The sequence below is a fragment of the Pezoporus flaviventris genome, unplaced genomic scaffold (assembly GCF_033815535.1).
Source record: "Pezoporus flaviventris isolate CSIRO_AGI_PZ_B2104156 unplaced genomic scaffold, CSIRO_AGI_Pfla_v1 ptg000007l, whole genome shotgun sequence".
Classification (NCBI taxonomy): domain Eukaryota; kingdom Metazoa; phylum Chordata; class Aves; order Psittaciformes; family Psittacidae; genus Pezoporus; species Pezoporus flaviventris.
In genome coordinates this window covers 76,151,471-76,173,460 of record NW_026892555.1, presented here as the reverse complement: position 1 = coordinate 76,173,460, position 21,990 = coordinate 76,151,471, and the positions used below count along the sequence as shown (strand labels likewise).

At 37.3% G+C, this 21,990-nt stretch overlaps 1 protein-coding gene across 3 annotated transcripts in view; it reads left to right on the top strand.

The window, feature by feature from the left end:
* Window positions 1-21,990, top strand: part of RETREG1 (reticulophagy regulator 1) — a 65,233-nt gene that overhangs the window by 34,542 nt on the left and 8,701 nt on the right. For 2 of the 3 annotated variants that reach the window (XR_009742660.1, XM_061449253.1), the window contains exons 4-6: window positions 17,109-17,235; window positions 18,386-18,470; window positions 19,842-19,979. Coding sequence is in view for 2 of the 3 variants with exons in the window: in XM_061449253.1 (XP_061305237.1) it covers window positions 17,109-17,235; window positions 18,386-18,470; window positions 19,842-19,979 (350 nt within the window). In the remaining variant the exon portion in view is untranslated. Of the gene's footprint in view, window positions 1-4,852; window positions 5,078-17,108; window positions 17,236-18,385; window positions 18,471-19,841; window positions 19,980-21,990 lie in introns of those variants that run through there. The other variant, XM_061449254.1, reaches the window with a different exon arrangement.

The window sequence follows — 21,990 nt, the reverse complement described above, 5'->3', positions numbered from 1 at the left end:
CATCAGCATAAACCATCTACAAAAAGTAAAATGCTAGACTTGTCATTCCTTCTGAATATATGAACTACATACAGAATTTAGGAGTGTGATTTTTTTCTTGCTACGAGTCAGTTGTGGTTTTTTAGGATATCTTTAAGTATACAGTATGGTGTTCATTATTTTTTCATCCACATGATTAGAAGCGAGACCGAATAATTAGAACAAGGTTATGCTTTGAAAGCACCATCTTGCTCTCCTTTTAGACAAGGAGAGACATAGAAGGGACAATGATTGTGACTAGTTCTGGAGCTGGCTGACCAGCTAAAGCGTGCCATGGGTTGACTAATTAAACATCTTTGAAAGCTTGCAGACTGGGTGGGGTACACCATCTACCACACAATACCAGATCATTCCCTTCATATTTCCCATGGACAGCACACTGCCTTTTATCTACCTGCTGAAGTGCTTGAGCAGTATCTGAGTATGGAAAACAGTGAATCTGACACTATTTCTGATCCTCTCAGCTACTCATTAGGGCTGCTTCCTCGTCTCTGGCAAGAACATAGCTTTTATTTTCCTTCTTTTGCTGATGACTGCCTCTGAAATCTTTTGCATTTGCTAAGAAAAGGAATATTTCACATAGATGTCTATACTCTTTGGGGGGGAAGGCAATTTACTTCATCATTATGATACATGTTCAGTCCAAATCTGTACTCAGCAAGAGCAAACCTGGTAAGATTCCCTGATCAAGCAGCATGTCAGGCTAGCAGCTGATCTGTGTGCCAACACATTCTTGGGGGTGTCTTAGTATCTGGTGGTAGAGAGAGACATTAGCAGCTATCAAGGAAGTTTTGAGAAAGGTCTAGAAGAGGTCTCCTTAATTGAAGAACAGGGTAATGGAGATGAACGGAAGTAAGAAGGATTGATTCTTAAAGTTTTCCAAATAAAATAAAGCACTACTTTGTACTCTGGAATATTATGTGTGAAACTGTGGTAATTAGGGCCAACAGATCATGGGAAACACCTCACAGAAAGGGTCAAAATGTGTAAATCAATAGTATGCCCATACCATGAATAGTGGTGTACATTTCCAGTGTCTCTCACCTTAAATCATTTATACTAAACAGGCAGTTTGGAAAAGAGCAGCGAGGATGTTTGAGGACATGCAACAGCTTGTATACATGAAACAAGCAATAAAAATAAGGCTTTTAAAGCTGAATGAGCTGACCAAGAGCAGAGCATGATTGATAGTACCTTCTTCCTTTGTTTACAAAGTCAAGTGCTTTCATGTTCCTTTCAGAAATAACAGGGGTAGGGGCTAGCTCTTTCCGTAAGGTGGAAGGGGTTCTTCCCGTTGAAGAATCAGCAAGCCAAGGGGAGGGAAAAATTCAGAAAATGCTGGATGTGAGAAGTGACAAACATATCAAGGCTGGAAGATAGCACAAGCAAAGAGGTTGCTGGGAGGAGCAGGGATTAGTCATATGAGTTGAGGCTTCAGAGGTGGCAAGAATGAACTTAAAAGGGAGAGAGAGGACTGACCAAAGTCCCCTGCAATCCAGAAAGTTGTAGTGTTAGCTGCAACTAAGCAACGAAGTTAGAACCACCCTGAAAAATAACATGGGCAGGGTAAGAGGTTTGTTTTTTTTTTCTTTCTCAGCCTATCACTTCTAGTCACTTTGAGTTTTCCATGTTAAAAACATTTTTAAAAGTATTTTTAGCAATTCTAGTATCAGGCAAGCTCTTTCCTAGGCAGCTCCACCTTTCAATTCTGCAGTCTCATCAAAAATGGTATGATAATGATGTGCAAAAATGCTAAATAGCTGTGAAGAGCCAAAGAAAGTTGACTGTCATCTGCCTGTTCCAGTATAAGACTTCTCAGAAATAAGTTGAAGTGGCTAGATCCAAACAAATGACATTAGATGGGGTTTGGTTGGTTTTTTGGTTGTCAAACTGCATGTAGTTAAGCTGCAGAAGCCCCTGCCACAAGATGCTATAGATGTTATCACAGGATGGAAATCCACTCAGAGCTAAAAATACAGACATCACTGCTGGTTGAGTAAACTTACGATTGACAAGTTGGAGTCTGGAAGAAGGCAGCAAATTTTCTCTGGGCTGCACTTTTGGACACAGTAGGAGATGCCAGAATCCCTTTGGCCTAATTCAGTACACTACTTTGGCTCACCTGCTCCTGTTCCACCCAGGTGTACTGGGAGAGGTCATTCCATCTTGTGCGACTGTGAAAAAGTCTGGAGCTCGATCTGCTGGAAAGCTTCAGATGGGCCAATACAAGCTTTTAAATCTTTCAGGTGCAGAAGAATTCAGGATCATCAAAAAATTGAGACAAATTTACTGGAGATTCAGTCTTTTTAGTGTGATTGCAGTTCAGCTGATTATGCACTCTTGCTGTTCTGAAGTCTGATTTGCAAAAATGATGAGCAATGATATCAGTAGAAGCTAATCTTCTGAGTATTGAAGTGTTTTATAAATGCTCTGCTTCCAGGTTAACAGGTCCTTGACATTTCAGTAGAAACTTTTGAACATAAATTGCTTATCAATAAATAAATAGGGTGTTATTATACGCCTTACCTCCCTGAGGGTGGGGAAGAGTTGTGAGGAATTGTAAAAGTAAACAGTGAACCATTTTTCTGCTGTAGCAGTGAACACTGCGTATGGAGTGTGACAAAGAAATGAACAGTCCAAAGGAATACTTGAAGAGTTAGGAATACATCAAATTCCAAGACTGAAATACAGGGATAGACATGATACTGAAAGCTTTTCAGCTCCTGACTGTAATCATCAAATGCATTACAAACGAGTATTTTGTAAAAAGGCATTTTGCATAGTAAATACATGTGGCTATATAAAACTATATTGCAGTGCATGTAAACAAAAGCAACTCAAATTGCACAAGGGGTTTAGTTTTGCTTGCTTTCATCTTTGATGCTCCATTTAAGCTTTGAATGGTGCTTTTGTATGTTTACAGAGTTCAGTTATTTCTTTTGGTGCTTTTCCTGATCGGAGAACTTCAGAATTTTAACTGGAAAATGAAGCTGTCACATAAGTAATTTTATTAATTAAGATTTTTTAATTTAGCGGCTCTTCCTTCAGAGTAAGCTTGAAGGAAATTTAGCTCTAAATATTTCAGCTGTAACTGTCAGAAAAAGAAGTAAAAAAGAGAAGATGAGACTGGAATATGCATATGTAGGTGACCATGGAACATCATTGTTGTGTAGGGCAGAGCTTTTATTAATACATATTTATATATGCCTTGCATGATCCAGGCATAGGACTTTACTCCTGTTTTTCTTCTCTCTCCTTCCTTTTTAAAGTCCAGTATGATCATACTGCTTCAGGAACAACATGTCTTGTGAAAGATTGAGGAAAGCTATGAATACAGATGACTGGATGAGATTAGGAAAAGGAAAAAGGAACTAACTGGAATGTTGGGAGAAGAGTTAAAGGAAGTTGTAGTTCACAAATAGGCAGCATTCCTGTTTTGCTTTTTTTCCTCACCATTTCCTGAGAATTTTCTTAATTCAGATACTCACATAGTACATATAAACCATGTAATTTAAAGTAATAGCTCTGTGATTTTATGGTTTAGGGAATTTTTGCAACTTTTATCTAGATCGTCCTAATCGTTTTGAAGCATTTTATAATTAAATAAGAAGAAATTGATAGAATTTCTTGTAGTTTTGAAAGTTAAGTCATCTTTCCAGTGAATGATGCGTTACCCATAATGCGCCAAATGCAATTTACCAAGTCAAAGGTATGGGATGCTTGTTTTTAATCTGGTGTGCCTTTTGTTACAGGATTACATTTTTTTTTTTTTTTATTTTAAATTTATTTTTATCATTCCCGGGACAATTCATACTATCCCATGCAGGAGAGGCAGGTCTAAATCTTGCTGGTTTCTTTCCTGGGACAAAAGAAAAAAAAAGATTTCTATGCAGGTATCTCTGGATATAACATTTATTTGAAAATATATTAAGAACAATAGCTCAAGCTGTTTAATGGAAGAAGGAAGCCATGTGAAGGAGCAGTCCTGAGCAGTGTGCTGAACAATGTACATATGTGATCCTTGGAGTCTTGAGCTGTGTGACAAAGCATTATCAGCACAGATAAGGTTGGGGGGTGTTGAAAATTAATAGAGACATAGCTGGTGTTTCTGGAGTGACAGAATCCCTGTCATGCATGCTGCACAAAGCCATAGGAGGAAAGTGAATTTGTCAATTCATCTCGGGTTGTTCACAGAGGCACTTGAGGTATTTTGGCAGAAAACCTCCTCCTGTCTCCTGTCGGTGGCATACTTTCATTTTGTGGACTCTTCCAGTGCCATTTGCTGGTATCCTTGTGATAGCTAAGACTGCTTGTAGCGGGCAAGCCAGGAATCAGAACTTGAAAACAATGCAGTCAATCTTTCTTTAAAACTCATCTTCCTGATCCTTATTTTAAAAGAGTTACCAAAGTTCATTTTTTTTTATTCTGTGAATGTAGTCAATGGAGAATAATTTTGCTTCTTCTGTCAGCTTGTAACTGACACTTGGGGGCGGGGGGGGGATTCATATTTTTACAGTTAGAATAAGGTCTTAGATTTTTAAGCAGTTTAAGTTTGAGTCATTTATCTTCCTGGCATTTTGGTTGCTGCTCACTTACACCTGAGAAAACTGGGAGACACTGAGGAAGATTTCCAGTGGAAGCAGAAAAAATAAAATGTACTAACTGGGTGGTGAGCCTCCCTCACATGACCAGAAGAAAAAAGAGCCAACTGTTTTGCTTTTGGCTGTGCTTGCTACTAAACACCCTGTCATAGTGTGTGAGGTGAGTCACGACTTGTTTATTTATAGCCTTAGCCAATCAAAGCTGAATGCTCTGAACTTCATTCAAGACCAGCAAGCACTTAGGATGTCTTGTAAACATTTGCTCTCTGAGCAAGGAGCACTCTTCTCAGCTGCAAACCGGACAGGTGCCCTGGTTGTCACTTCTAAAACACAAAACAGACTAGAAGATCATTGCCTGGATTATCTAGTTTGGTAGAGAAAGAATTCCTTTTTACATCTGAAATGCCAGACAGTGAGGATCTGGGACAAGATGAAAGGTACTGTACGTTCAATTCTGATGGCCTTCTCGTGCAGTGCAGTACAGTACAGACCAGGGCTTTGTGTAGTTAATCTGTGTGCGCTCCTGAGTTCTCAGCCTAAAATCAGTTTTCTGTGCATTGTAACAGATCATTCTTGGCAAATTCTTGGGGATTCGCCTCTAATGCTAGCCTAAGGTTTCTTAGTTAATGTCTGCAGAGAGGTTAATTTGTACAGCTCTTGTGTCTTTCTTAAACTAAAGCTGAAGGGAAGAAAACACTAGGTGGTTTCTACCTAGTCACTTTTCCCAACCATGGGACAACTTACAAGCCTGAAAATGTCAGAGACAAATAGTTGAGATGAAGCCACATTACTGACAGAACCATAACTTATTACTGTGAGATAGGGCACTGTGTCCCTTTGAGGTATGCCTGTCTTTCTGAAGTTTAATTTTTATTTTAGATAGTTTATAAAACCATCAGGACAAAAAGCAAGTAGTTGGATCTAAAACTTATTAACAATTTAACAAATACTATATTTTCAAAATATGATCCAGCACATTCCTATGAAATAAATGTGCTAATTAAACTTAGCTAAATAGATTTTAAAATAGATATTTTGAAAGTAGATGTTATTAATGTTTGGCTATGACAGAATTTATAATACAGGATTCTTAAAGTCCACCTGATCTTCCCATAGTTGCAATTTTATTGTCTTGATGCTAATCAAAATGTTGTCTCTAAACTGATGTTAAGGAAATATTTGATACTGGGAGGAGGGGAAAAAAATAGTCATGTATGTGGAAATAGACTTTTTTAAAGTTAATTAGCAAAGTGACAGAATATAGAGGCCAGTGTAAGTACTACACAAATTGGAAGTGAGCATTTCATTATGTCTTCGGATTTGAACATTTCTGTGGATGTTTCTCCAGTATGCATGACAATGTGTTGTTGTAAGATAGAGGAAATACAGAAGACCCTTCTGGTGTCTGTTGTGCAGGCACGGTCACCTAACTGGATGAGCATGGGTGAATGGAACCCCAGTGGCATAATTGGGTCTCTGCAAGGGTGGGGTCACCTACGCATTTCCGATTGCAGAGATCTAAGCTGTGCCCTGTATAAAGTAATTGTAGTAGTAGGTGGTATTTTTTTCTTTTAAGGAAATGTTGACTCATTAGTGATAGCCACCAAAGTGTTAAATGCTGTTCATTACAAAATGTTTAGCTGGATTTCCACTTTGTTGAAGCGTATATTTTTCAATACAGGAAAACAGCAATAGGCATGACACGTTAAAAAAAAAGAGGTTTTAGATCATAATCATATTTTTATTGTGCTTTTGAATCAGTTTTGTAAAGAATATGCAGTCTTTCCTTAAGAAAGTCTTACCAGTTGAGAAGAAAAATAATTTTTTTGTGGGAAAAAAAAATTTGGGTTTGTGGGGGAAAAAAAAAACCATCAGTGTTCACCAACATGTGAAAGGATGCAACTGGTGTGCAAAACATACAAGCTTTGTAATACCTAACTTAACCTGTTCACAGTTTTTTTTCTATATAGGCTTGTAGCAAGCTTTGGCAGTTAAATAGTTAAGTAATACTAGGCCTGAACCTGTAAGAGTTCCTCTTTTTTTTTTTTTTTTAATGAATCAAAAATTGTTTCTTTTAAATTAAAAGGATGAACATTTCAAAGCAGTAACCTGGAAAAGTGTGATAATAGGGTCTGCTCTCCTCATTTATTATTTCTGAAGCTGACATTAAATTAATTAACCCTGACCCTAGTCCCTCACTCTTTTGTGCCTTTGCTATTGAGCAAAGAGTTTTGAGAAAATAGTTTAATCAAAAATAGGGTTTTTGTGGAATTCATTTGCCTTTTTGTCTGGGTGCTAACAAATAGGATATAACTGGAGAACATTCCTGCAGAAGTGCTAATGAGATCTGGTGGAGGTCAGAATACTTTGATCCAAGTTAAACAAGAGGCAGTATAAGGAGAAGCTATTGGAACTACACTGGAGCAGTATGGGAACTGTACTGGAGCAATTAATTTTAGAATCACAAAAGAAGAGAGAATAATGTAAATGCACAGATAATGGGGTAATTTTAAGGGCACACTGAATCAAAGCTACTGATTTATATTTTTTAAAATGAAGGGTAGTGGTACTGTAGAAGCTATGGAATGAGCTTTGTTCACTGATTGTTTTCAGTGGACTGCACTCCTCATAGCTCCTTCTCAGATGCAAGCAAATACTTCTTACGTCTTCTCCTGAGTTCATGTCCTACTTCATGAAATATTTAGTATTGCATCACAAATGTATTTCATGAACATTATAACATCGTAGTTAAAGATGTGACATTGGTCAATAGTCTGTTAGTCATAATGTGAATTCATATGTATAATAAGCAAAGGAACATATGCACAAATCCTTAGTAAAGCAAGAAAAAAGCTAGGAGTTGTGAAGATTAGGTACCCACTCATATCTTCTTTTTTGTTTTGTCATATAATCCTGGGCAGTAGCAGGTCAAGAACAGTGAGGAGAGATGTGGTCAGATAAAGGACTGGAAAGTTTAGCATAAAGACAGTATTTCCTCTACTAATTCTTTATCACAAGGTCCCTTATAGTGTTGTGTAAGATGGTATAATTTATTAAAAAAAGACACCTCATGAGGAATCTAATAATGGTGAAGAATATATAAAAGGTACTGTGAATTACAAGTCCTGAAGTGGTGGAAGGACATGGCTGCAGGTGCTTCAACGAGATACTGATGTTTACCTTCCTCTATCAGAACGATGTCTGCTGTGTTCTAATCACTGTTGCCTGCCTATTGAAAAAGATGGTGTACTGGTGCACTAAACCGTCAGCCAGAAACCTTTTGAGTCGGGATAGGGTGAGGAACCCAAAAAAAAAAAAAATGTAGAGAAAGCTAAGTTATTTTGAACAAGTTGATTTTGAGCTGCAGTCTTACAGTGCATGGCCTTTCTAAGTATGTGCTGGGTCTTAGAAAAATGTGGATTCAGTTTAAAGTCAAATCTCCCTATTACTTAGCTATTCAAGGTATGTTGATTTTTAGTTATATAAAAATATTTGTTTCTTCTGCTAGTAGAAAGTATTTGAATTTCCTTTTATGATTGAATTCAGTGCACAAATGTTGGCAACAAGTGATGTGCCAGGAGCTCTCATCAAAGTAGATGATCACCTGTTAATACAATTTACATTAAAACCCACTGAAGAGAATCAGAATGAAGTTCCACACAAGAAGAGTTAAAGCTGCCTTTTTGTGATGCTACACAAAAAGTTGTTTTCATGTTTTTTCAGGTTAAAAGTATTCTTTGTCTGGCACTTGAAAATCCAATTTTCCTTTTTTTGTGCAGCTGCTCTGCTACTCAAGGAATGCTCAGCTCATCTTTCCTAGCTGTTTGACTTTGAGAGGCCTTGAACTAGGAATATCCCATCTGAAGAATGTGGAGGCTGAAGGAGGAAAATCAACTGATTTTTGAAAAAGGGTTAAAAGAGTTTTTGTGGGAGAAAAGTATGAAAGAATTCCAACAGCTGGGCAGAGCTGTTAAAAGTTTTGCAAACAAAACTTTATGCTCCTGTTGATAGAAACAAGGATTCCTTACTTTTTTGACCAAAAAGTACAATAAACATGTCTCTTTTGCATCACCAGTTTCTATTATAAATGGGAAACTGGCCTGGAAGATCCCAGCCCTTGTACTGCCTTGGTAAAAAGACAACAGTGTGTAGCAATAGTATTGTAGTCTTTGTTAAAAAGAAAGTCTATAATAGTATTTATATGGCACCCAGTTTTCATGCAAAGAGGCATTTAAAGAAAAAATCTATGCAAATTGAGTGTCGTGACTTAGGACTAGTAGTACTTGGCTATCAAATCACATTTCACATTTTGAATGACCTCGAACTGGAGTAGCTGGTGTTCTCAGGGGAGCTGGACAGGAGTACAGGTCAAAGGAAGGGTTTCCCGTGAGAGCTGACCTATCAGTTTACTTAGAAGTGTCTGTGTAAAGGAGCTGTTCAGTGTAATGGCCCAGATTTAGTTGCGGTTTATTTTATTTTCATAGGACATTCAGTGAAAAGTGACAACATTTACTCTGCTGTGTCAAGGAACTTGTGTACTGGAATCACATTCAAAAAAGCTGGAGTTAACCAGTCTGATCAGCTAAAGAAAGACAATATATCTCCTTTTTAAGACTTGGGAAGATGACTGAGGCTATTCTTGGATAGAAGTGAACACATCCCCTCAAAATCCTGGCAGTAATGGGTCTTTTTTTTTTCTTTTTTTTTAGGCAACCTGTAGGACAAGATGAGTTCCCCTCCCCCTTTGCAGAACACTAGAGTGCATTTTTGCACCAATAGGATTGCTTTAATCTTTGAAAAGTTTGTTCTTGACTAGTAATATAAGAAAAAAAACCCAACCCTTTGTGTATGGGATTGATGTTGTTTAGCAACACACCGGTGGTAAAAAGTTCCGATGTCATTTGAAGAGAAGAAAATATTATTATGACTTAACATACTGTGCAAGAAGCATATAGAGTCAGGGATGAAAGGTTGCTTGTATTATGTTTTGTTGAAAGTCACATGTCCTGACCAGTCTGCTGTGCAGTCTGTTGACAAAACTACATCCAACCTTATCAAGTGCTTATGATTTAAACATATTTCTTATACAGTAATATTACCAAAATATTCTTGGTCAAGAAATAGAAGGGGTATGCATGCTGCTGAAAGCTGTGAAATGAGTTCTTTTTTCAGCTTTTTATTGCATACGTTCCCCTGGAAAAGAAAAAAAAACCAAACAAACCACCAAAAAACAGTAACAGCAAATTAGACTGACTCACTGTTAATAAAAAGCAGAAAACTGAAGTGTCACATGAAGACAGATGATGTCAGAAAGGAAACACTTTAAAAGCTTGAGAAGCAGTATTGCTCAGCATTAACAGAATTCATTTAGTTCTTAGAAATTATGTATTTGGACTACAGGAGGGATGATAATTAAAGGAGACTTTTTGGATTGGCAAATGTTAGTTACTCTTTAAGGTTGATGACTACATTCTCCAGTTTCAATTTAAAAACAGTATCTGTCTAACTTTGTATATATCAGAGATTCTAAGTGTGCCCAAGCCTTAACATCGAAGGGATGCCAGTTGTGATCAGCTAAAGCCTATTTGTCACAGTAGTAGTAGTTGTTGGTAAAAGCCTAAACCTGTGCAGCAGCTATAGATTAGCAGTGGGAAATAAAGTGCATATGGGTATCTATAAGCTGGAGAGATGTCTATTAGAAAAGCTTTGTAGAGTTTATAGGAAAAAGGTTGTAGAAGATTCTCCCTAAAGTCTGAGTAGAGGAGTATTTGTGGATGCTTCCTGTGTTCCTTATTTGCTCAGTAATACAGCATCCTTTTGTGGGCTTCTTTGAAGCCAGCAGAGTTTTACCTGGTGCCCCAGTGATTCATTTAAACTGCAAGTTTTGTTGACTTTGTCATAACCACATGACACAAATATAATTATTTGGTATATTTAAAAATTGCATGGGATCCCAAAGTGGTACAGAATAAAGCACAATTCTACATAATCACCTTTTAAAATAGCCACATAGGTCATTAAGATGCTATGCTGTGAGTTCAGTGGACTCACTGTTCCATCTTTACACATAGGGCACATAACATTCACAAATTTGTTACATTGTATTACAATGAGGTTAATCAATATTATGTTGTTTCCTACAGGTTTTGCCTTTGGTACTTTAATGGACTTAACTGTAATATATGCTTTTTACACTAATTTGTATTTGGGGGGGGGAAGGTTATTTTCGAGTATGTCATCAGCTGAAATTTAAATGTAAAAAAATAAATAATTTTAAATGTTTTCACAATCTTTTTTATCTAAATGCTGTTCTATATTCATCATCTCTGTACCTGAACAATTTAGAAGACAAATTTTAAAATATTCAAATATATTTTTGGCATAGACCTTAAGGTATAAAATGTTTGTTTCAAAGAAAGGTAACTACATCATTATAACCATTCTCTTCTGCGCTGTGGTGATTCCTTTCCTCAGCAGAGGTGACAGCAGAGACCTGTGAAAGCTCTGAAAAAGTAAACCTGCTTCACTGGGTTTGCTGACGGTTCGCACCCTTGATCTCATTTGGTCAAGCTTCGTACTTAACTCCTGGTTGCCTATAAGTTTTGTCCTTAGACAGACATCCACATCTCTTACAGTTGCATCATTCTGTAAGCTCTAGATACTACTTTTTGAAAGACTAGAAAATAGCCGTATTACCTATATTTTGATTTATGTATCTTTGGGAATGTAACTTTCAGTTCTTCCACCTTGACTAACATTCTAAAGGTAACTTACATTCTAAGTTACCTTTAAAATTACAGAGTCTGCACAGGTTTAAAGCATGTGTGGTTACAGTTGGGAAATCAGGAAGGTTCAGAAGCTTTGTAATTACTACCTCTTTGTTTATGTAGGTGCAATCCTTCAGATCCACCACATCATGGTGTACTTTGTCACTGCTGCAGTTCTGAGTAGCACGTCTACATATAAAACCATGTACACATAATTAAAAAAAATCCAGTACATCACAAAGAGATCTTTAAGCCAGTAACCTGAGAGCTACTGACCTTTCTGAGAAATGTGACAGGGTTTGCTTGAACAGATGTCTAGATACAAAATGAGATCATGACACCATCTGTCATTTTTAGAGGCCATGACTCTTTTGGCCAGAGTTTGTGACTGTGATGGGTTGAAGCATCTGGGGTAGGAGGGTGTTCTGGTTTGGTCTGGGTTTGTTGTCTTATTTTTTTGCAGCTACTAGGTAACAGTTCATGTATTTGCTCAGTTTTAGAAATGATGCAGGTGGTCAGAAGATTATGAGTAATTTTCTCTGTTGACACCTTCATTCTTACTGACAGTTTTAGAATAGATGTGTAGTACTTTATATCAAACCCAGGGGAATTGATGGGAGCATGAAACCTTATTCTTTCTAAATTATGCACAAAAACCTTTGAAAATGTTCAGAGAGAGCTGATGGCTTATATCCTCAAAGGAGCACCTGAACAAGAGTCCCAAAAGCTGTTTCTGCAGAAAGTACAGGGCTCATATTTAAGCCATTTATTAAGGTTCTGTAAGTAACTCTACTAATACTATGCTGAAGTGGGTTTTTGTGTTACAGTCATGAGTTCCACATCCATCATCTACATCACTTAATGTATCTTTTTTCCTTTTTGTCTTTAAATGTGATCATGGAAGAATTAATTTGTCTGGAATATGCAGTTATGTATCTGTTAGCTTTTGATCTAACAGAGATTTAATGTTTATATCTGTTTTTCCAAGGGCATGATATAACTTTTCTGTCTTTGTGTACATGCAACTATAGTTTGTACCTCCTTTCTTTCTCACTCCTCCTTCACCAGGAGCCTCGCTACTGCTCCCTTGTTCCAACCCTCTGGGCCCAGGGTAACACTGCCTCTCAAGTGGGCCCTGGGGACAGGGCCAGAAGGGACAGATGTTATCGGGGCTGGTAGATGTTGAGAGGTGTGAACAAGAAGTGGCAGCATGTGCATCTGATTGTCGCACTGAAGATTAGCAAGATGACTTTCTTATACTGTTAGTAGCCCAAGATCAGAATAAGGTTTCAGAATAGGCCCTGTTCCGTAGAAAAGTGTGTAGTAGAACTGATAAAGGTGTCTCATGGTGTCTTGTGGTCTATAAGAATCTGCTAAGTATTCTTTTGTGAAGCAAGGTTAATAGTGGGTTTGTAATGTCTTGAAACAAACTTAACCTGTACCATTCACGTTTCTTGCTTGGCTGCTTCTTTGTCAATGCACTATATGTGAACCACTGGACTAAACCTCTAGCGGTACATTTTATCTGCACTGCATCTTATGTTTTCAACAACTTTTCAGGTTTGCAAAAGAAAGCATTATTAACAGCCAAGAGAAGCAGCTCCAGATAACTTTCCCTGCAGATGTGCCATTTTTCTGCATAACTTGCATGTTTTTTCTCAATTGTTAAGAGTCATCCCTGTGTGCCGCCTTGTATCTCCTCTTTATATTAGTGGTTAGTGTATATGAAAGTAGTTTGCATTTTTGTTGTAGCTTATGCTTTCATCTCCCACATTGCCCCCCCCCCCCATTTTTGCTATTAAAGTTAGTAAGCTAGCAGTCTACATTTATCTTATGTATTTCTAAGCTCTGTTATGATAGGAGGCATCGGGCTTACCTGTTTTCGTGCTTCCATGAAGTTCCACTTTGTTTGTCAACAATTTTATATAAAGGGTAGGAGTTAGTAAAAGGATTTTGTAATTCAGAAGACTGTTACAATAAGTAGTTTTCAACACTAGAATAAACAAGCAACTCTTAAAATACATTAATGCTGCAAATGGTTTTCCAAAGCTAGAAACAGTGTTTAAGGAGAGTGGCCTATCCATAATAATTTTGTTTTTCTTAAGACAAAACCCTTGTACACTACTTTTCTCAATCTGCTAATTATCAGAGGGGATGCAAATTTAAATTGCTGTCGTGGATGGGAGGTGGACAGAAAGTTCTGTGTGACACTGCTAATTCCTCCTGCTGTGTACCTGCAGTGTTCTCCATGAATTATTTAATGGTTTTATTTTACACCCCCTGTCAGAGACAAATAACTGCATTTAGTGCCATGAATGGCTGGAAAATGTGTTGCATTTTCTCTGACTTTCAAAGGTCACCTAGTCCAAGAGATGGGACTCTCATCCTATGAATTTCAGATACACTATTTTAAATTGTTTATGGTTTCTCCTTGAAGGGGGGAAAGGAGAACCCTCACACTGAATATTTTATAGTGTAAAAGGCAATCACACTACTGCGGTACTGGAAATACTGTAATATAATAAAGTCAGGAATACAGCAACAATTTGGGGTTTTAACTTTAATCAGTTTCACACTATAGCAGAAGTACTAGGTTTTCTGTAAGTCATGTTCTGCACTCCACTATGTATACGATAGTTTGAATATGAATCCCTCATGCGTGCTATTTATGTTCTATATGAAATGGCTCCCAAACCTTGCTCTAATACCAGTGTTGCTGTGTCACCACCTCGTGGTGAAATTACTGTACAGTAGTTAAATATACGCATAAAGTTGAGGTTTCTCCATGTGTGTTTAAGATGTATAACTAGACATTTTTGACCAAAATTATTCCTGACTTTTTACAAAAATGAAGACTGTGTATCTGAAAAGAAGGTGGTTAACCTCCATTATGTTAGGAAAGCTGCTTCCAAGTAGTCAATGTGTCTGCAGTTCAACAGAAAAGTAGGTATTTAACATTTCCAATGTAGAATAAAAACGGGTCTCTTGTGTGTGGAAGACCACTTATTTCTGGCTTAAATATAAGTATCTAAAAATTCACAAGTTTAAATGTGGTCAGCAGTTGACCAAAGTGTACAATTCAACAGAAACCTGAAATCCTCTTACTCTGTGTATTTAGGAGAAACAATAGCAAAGATTTACAACTGGGAGAAAAAGTGGCTTTGGAGCTTCCTGAATTGGATGTCAGACATAATGTCTGGAGTTTGACTGAAATGCCAGTTTTAAAGAGATTTTAAGGAGAACTTAAGTTCGGTGTTCTTTTTGCCAAGACATTGAATTTGAAATTCAGAGTTTGATTTGTCCTTTTATCATAGTTTGTATAACAGAACTGATATATTTTGGGGTTTATATAACTCAAAATTTATAAATAGTTTGTTGGGGGTTTTTTTTATTTTGTTTTGTTTTAACTGGGAAATAAAGTGAAGTGATAGAGACGTTTCTATATATAGTTACTTGCCATTTGCCTAGTTTTGCTGGTAACCTGTTACCAGAAACCTGCAGTAATAATGTAATCCCAAACTTTTTGTTTGATGTTATAATAAACAATGTGGGCTGCATTTTTTTACTTGTATCACGATTCATTGATCAAAGCTTCTGCCTAATTTAGGCCACTTGAACCTTTCGATAACCACCCCTTCAGTGCTATGCTAGTATATCTTGCATGTTAACCATTTGATAGATCACTTCCCTTTCTGTGCAGAATCTGCACACAGCCCCAGCCCTACAAAGAGAAGCAAGTCAGAAGCTTATCCTTTTAGGAAAAATCAATATATCTTCTTGTAGTCCAGTGCAATTATAGATGTAACTTTCAAAGAAATAATTTCCAGATTTCAAATCTGGTTTTCCTTCAACCGATATCTCCTTGGTCTGTGTAAATAAACCAGTTGGTCTTGTTAGAAAGATCTGCATTGCAGTTCTTGGTGCAAGTATAATGTCAACTCATGCCTGTATAAAAACATTACTGTACCGTACTGTACACTTTTTTTATGTCAAAAAATGAGACATTTTACAAGTTCATGTCCTAAAACATCATCACACCTTGTTAGTAAGGATGAACATTAAATCACAGCTAGTAAATTACAATACAGCAAAGCAAAGCTAGGTTGTGCATGTGTCCTTAGTAGAGAAGGTAGACAAAATCAATGTTCTAACCAGCTTTCAACTGAAAAAAGTCCAAATGCTCATGATGGCTTTTGATTTTTACATTGTGTGAAAATGAAAATGACTAAGCAATCTGTTGTGGAACAGATACTAATGTGGAAGCTACGGGTATTTTTACAAGTGAGGATAGATGATTTTTCTGATATATATATTTTTTTTTAGTCTTACATTCATTAAAAAAATAAATTATATCTTGTTATTCCTGATGTTAAATCAAATGTTTAAATATTACTTTTGAACACTAAGTTTATCCAGGGTAAAGTTTGAACAGCAAAAGTCTCGTCAGTCACTTACTGATGCTTGCTAACACTGAAGTTGTCCCAGGGAGCTATCTCAAGGGCATTTGTCTTCTGAATAACAAGAACAACTGCTATCAGGGCCTTGTGTGTTTTAGTAGCTAAAGAGCAGAGTCATTATTTGGAAATATGAATTGGCAGTTTGATCTATGTGTACGTCCTTATTGCTGCACATTGACCCTTATACATTCATTCTTTTCATAATGCCATTTTTGATTTATCCTGTAATTTGATCTGCCTATGCCAAAATGTTTGCTATCAATGCCATGATGCATTGGACATTTAACGGATTATGTATCCAAATAAAATGACTGCGGGATTGTTTATGGCTTACTTGCATTCACTGGGATCAAAGCTCTGTGTACTGAGCCGGGAGCTATGTGGAAGATAGTAAAACTAGTGCAGAACTTACTTCAGTTAATCAGTAATTGCATGGTGGTACATCCATACTTTGTACCAATTTGATTTGACATTGACTGGCCTGTGTATGTTTTCCTTTTCGTTTGTTGTTTCATAAAACATCTTTGTTGTAGATGTTTTGTCTACTCTGAAAAGGTGCATGATATAATAATTTGAACTGGTTATTGTCTAAGCTGATCAGACCCAACTTAGACACATGTGTTTTCTCATGTTTTTCAGCAAATTCTTCAGTACAGGGGCTTTTTAATTGTATTTAAAGGACTGACTGATCATAAGCTAAGCTTTAGAAACAGTCCTTTCAATACAATAGAGAAATAAAAGTTCAGTAAGGGAATTAATATAGACATCAAGACTTCAAAAGCAATTATTTTTTTTTTTTGCAGTTAGCTAACAACCTCTTATGGATCATCATAGTTTGCAGAACAGGACAAAAATTAGAAAAGGAAAAGCACATTTTTATTTTATTTTTTTTTAAGGAAAATAATATTAGGAAACAAGTTTGTGCTTCAGTTGCTTAATTTAGATGACAGCTGTGCCTTGAATTCAGTATTTTCATATTGCCAGAATGAATAAGCAGTAATTTCTTCCATAACTGCTTATATGGACTGAGCATTGCTACTACTGAACAGATACTTTCTTAATATTGAAATAGATTAAATTAGCCCAATAGAAAATATGTGGAAACAAGCACAGGTTTCTGTAGCATAGCAGTAGCCATTGGATTGCTGAAGGCTATAGCTTTACAACATGTTGTTTTCAACCAGTTTCAACTTTCATATGAGCTATAACCAAAGCTGTTGGGTATTTTTCTTTGTTTTACTCAGCTGGAAAGTCATCAGTTCCAGGCAAGACTACAGACCCAGGATAAATCAGTGCATTTCAGAAGCACTGATGAATTTATTTGTATTTCTTCAAGAAATGTCCCACTTCAAGGAACAAAACCCTGGCAAGGTAAGCACTCCCAAATGTTCAATATTACTTAATAAAAATGTGAGAAAAATTAAAACCAAAACCAAGCCACATTCAGTTATGAGTTTCTGCTAATTTTTTTGCTATGGAGATCACAGGTAGGTCATCAGTGAGTGAAGGTGCTCACAGTAGAGTTTATAGCAATACAGTCTCACCTTTTACAGCTGTTGGAACGTCACCAGTCATTCCATGGAAAGGAACTTTAAAACATCACAATTTAATAACAACTTGGAAAAAACCCAAAACGTAGCTAAAAAATACACAGTTCCTAGATATACATTTCCCCAAATAACTAATCTTCAGGAATACTTGCACAAGTGTTACATGATAGAGGAGAATTTCCTATATTTAATTGTGATAATTTTTCTTCTATATGGATATAGTTGGTGGGTTTGATTTTTGTTTTGTTCTGTTTTTACTGGAAAAACTGAGCTGGAGAATTAACCATTTTATTGCAATTCAGCTCCAAAAGCAAACTGATTCTTTCTGAAAACTTTCAACAGATCAATTCTGTACTCAGCATTGTGCAGTTATGGAAGATGCACTGTATGTCTTAGTCACAGCAAAGGCCAAATCCCAGGTTTTACGTAGAAAATTCAGCTCAGTCTTGTCTTTAGGGATGCTAGAGTAGCCAAAAAGCATCAAAAGAGTTCTTGTCAACATATAAAACAGTTTCTTGAAGCAACACAACAGAGGAGAGATGTGTATTTACAGGAAAGATTTTCTTGCTTTTCTAAGCATCCAGCATGCATGCATTGCAGTAATTAAATTAGTAATTTGGGTTTTTTCCTGCATATCAGCTGTTCAGTGGGTTTTTTTGTGTAATGAAAGTGAAGTAATTTCTAGTAATTTCTGAAAAAACCACGAACTTGTTAAATCTTAATAGTAAATGAATAAAAATAGCATATTTTTATAACAGAAGAGAGGGTACATCCTAGTTAGCCAAAATTAACTGTGTACACCATAAGTGTTAAAGATTTCCTTATATAAAAAATCAAACCAAAACCAACAAAACCTTCAATTTTCTACTCCATTCTAGATCTCATTTAGCATGCAGCATTTTTCTTTTGCAAAATTATCTAATGATTTAAGCAGTAGAAGTGTTAATAGCCAATTCTAATGTTTTTGCCAGTTTTGCCTACTGGTCTGCAGTGTATGTACATTTTTCACTGTCTTGGGAAGTTACATTCCTGGAGTTGTCCTCTCCTATGTCCTGTGTAAGTAGAATCTCTTTTTCAATTATCATGTATGTACGTGGTTTGTTCATTATTTGGTCTTTGTATAGGGAGTATTTATTTATTTATATTTCCACACATGTGCAAGTTTGCAGATGACACCAAGCTGAGTGGTGCAGTTGACACACCTGAGGGACGGGATGCCATCCAGAGGGACCTGGACAAGGTCAAGAAGTGGGCCTGTGTGAACCTCATGAGGTTCAATAAGGCCAGGTGTAAGGTCCTTCATCTGAGTTTGGGCAACACCTCTGGGACCCCTAGAATGAGAAGGACATAGACCTGTTGGAGCAAGCCAGAGGGCCATGAAGACGATCAGAGAGCTGGAGCTCCCCTTCTGTGAGGAAAGGCTGAAAGAGTTGGGGTTGTTCAGCATGAAGAGAAGGCTCCAGGGAGACTTTATTGCAGCCTTTCAAGGCTTAAAGGTGTCTTATAAGAAAGATAGGGACAAACTTTTTACCTGAGTCTGTTGTGACAGGACAAGGGGGAATGGCTTTAAATTCAAAGAGTGGAGATTCAGACTAAATACAAGGAAGGTGGTTTTTATGATGAGAGTAGTGAAACACTGGAACAGGTTGCCCAGAAAGGTGGTAGATGTCCCATCCCTGGCAACATTTCAAGGCCACATTTGAGCAACCTGGTCTAGTGGAAGATGTCCCTGCACATGGCAGGGGGGTTGGATGATCTTTAAGGTCAGTTCCAACCCAAACTATTCTATGGCTCTGCGATACATATACATATATATGTAGGTTCTGACAAGTGTTTTTTGTCATATGGAACTCAGAAGTTTTTTCAGCATCTTGATTCTGGCATATTACATAGTCATGTGTCTCAGGTAGAGATACCAAAATCAGACTAGCTCGAGATGATAAATGTTATAGTGATCGTAAACTGGGCCTTAAAGGAAGTAAAAAATGTGTCCATTGATATGAATACAGTGGTATGTTCTGCAACGAGTAGTAGTGGCTCCTAGAAACTGGACTGGACGTTAACAGTTTGTCTCACATGGTCCTTTGTCCTGGTTTCAGCTGGGATAGTCACTGGCAGAGGACGAGACTGAAAAGTCCTTGATCAGAGTAAGTGCTACTGAGCAACAACTAAAACAGCAGTGTGTTATCAGCATTGTTCTCAGACTGAAGCCAAAACACAGCACTGCACCAGTTACTAAGGAAGAAAAATAACTATCCCAGCTGAAAACAGAACAGTATTTAACAGGGTGTTTTTATGTAAAGCTAATGATATTATGTAAAATTAGTAGTTAACGTATATAAATGCATTGTTTAAGCTTTATTGAGTAACTTCACATAAAGCAATATTTCAATACAATTTTTCTCTCTGTCTTCATTTTTATCACAGTATTGTGTGCCTTTTTATGTCCCTTCCTTAAGTGCAATGAATTTGGACAGAAAGTATACAACAAAATTAAGACTGTTCTGACGAAACTAGATTTTGGAATAGTGGAATATATCAACCAGAGGCAAAAAGAGAGATCTGGTGAGTAATTAAGTATAGTTTCAAGTAATGTATTTCCATATTCAGAGAAGATTTTATTCACTTCACAGACAGTTTGGTTTGTTCTGTGAAGCTAATTGTAGAGGTATTTCCTGCAATATTCCTATTAAACCTGGCTACTGTTCTTAGCTTTATACGGAGTAATAATGTATGTTGGATCTTTGGGTATGGTAAAAAGATGCTATTTCATTGAAGGAAACAAGGCAAGACAGATGGTTCCCTTCATACTTGATTAAATGTAATGCTTTTAGGTTTTTAGAGAAAAATACTTGCTGTAAGTATGGCAATGGTTGTCTCTGTTTAGCTATGGTAAATGTACCCAGGAGAGAGATTCACTCAAGAACACAAAATAAGTACATAACAGAATTCTTTTTCAGAGATTGAACTCTATTCCAGTATCTAAATCCACCTTGTTTTCACTCCGAACAGCAACAAGAATTTTTCTTCCCCAGATACTCAAAAGCCATTTAAGAATTGCTGTTAAGACAGTAGCTACAAATTAATCAAAATTTTTAGTTAGCAGGGAAGAAATCAGTTTAAAACAAACTCCCAGTTATCTTGCCTGAAATCTTTGTAACATTGGAAACTTTGAGATTTTAATTATTAAAGCTGTTCCAAGAAAAATACTTACATGAACAATGTTACCTTTAGTTTGCTTTTTGTGTGTTCTACAGTTTTGGTAATCAAACCTTTATAGGGTAGTCACATTACTTGCAGGTAGCCTACCCTATTTAGTTAGTATTACATCAGTAGATTTCACCTCTGCTTTAAAACATGTATTTCTTGTAACCATTTTCATAGTATTCTGTTCCTAGACACAGTGAGAGGAACCATCTGCTTTTTCGTCTTCTCTTACATGTAATGCAGTAGTTATTGAAATAAGGACTAATGCATTGAAAATCTTCTTTTGTGTATTATTCGCTTTGTTCTACTTTTAAGTGAAACTAGCAGAGAGAGAGATCAGAGTATTGTTTCATGAGTTTCTGTCGTGGTTTAAACCCAGTCAGGTAACTTGTTCACTCACTCCCAGTGAGTGGTGCCGAGCTGACAACAATCAAGGTCCGTGTCCGTCTCCCCCCCCCCTGCACCGGGGCTCTCCCCTTCCCCGCTCCCGGAGGAACGGGGAGGAGGATCGAGAGAGTGCAACTCCTACGGGTTGAGACAAGAACAGTCCAGCAACAAATCACCACCGCTACTATCAGCTAAAACAATGATAAGGGAAAATAACAAGGGAAGAGAATACGATACCACCGGCCAAGAAAACGAGTTCCACCCGGAAGCTCCTGTCCTTCCGGGTAACTCCCAGTTACCCCCCACCCCGGGCATGACGTGCTGTGGTATGGAATACCTCCCCGGCTAGCCCGGGTCAGGCGCCCCGTCTCTGCTTCCTCACAGCTTCCCCTCCTCCCTGGCAGAGCATGAGCCTCACAGAGTCCTTGGTCAGGGTAAACATCACTTAGCAACAACCGACAACATCGGCTTCACCAACGCTGTTCTCAAACTAGAAGTCAAAACACAGCACTGCACCGGTTAACACAAAGGAAAAAACATGACTGCTACTGCTGAACCCAGGACAGTTTCATAAGCCAGACTGGGAAAATGGTTGAGGTTAGGTTTGTTCTTTTCTGCCTCTCACCCTCCAGTTTAATTTAACCCAGAGAAGTTCCTGACTCTGCTTTCCCACTTGGGTTCACCACATGGATTCATAAATCCTTGTAATGGCACAAGAGAGGAAACAGAAAGTTGCAAAAAATAGGCAACCAGGAATAATATGCCTGTTTTTCAGGTCATATTGGTTTAAAATATTCATGAGGCTTTTCTCAGTGTCCTTTAACCTGTAAGGAGCAACATCTTACCAGACCTCAGAGGATGTTTTGTATGCATATTTGCATAGAAATATGGATGCAGGGTAGATGGGTGCAAAGAAGAAGGGGTTTGTGAATGACAGTTACATGCAATTATGTAGAAAATTGCATTAACACACAACAACAGA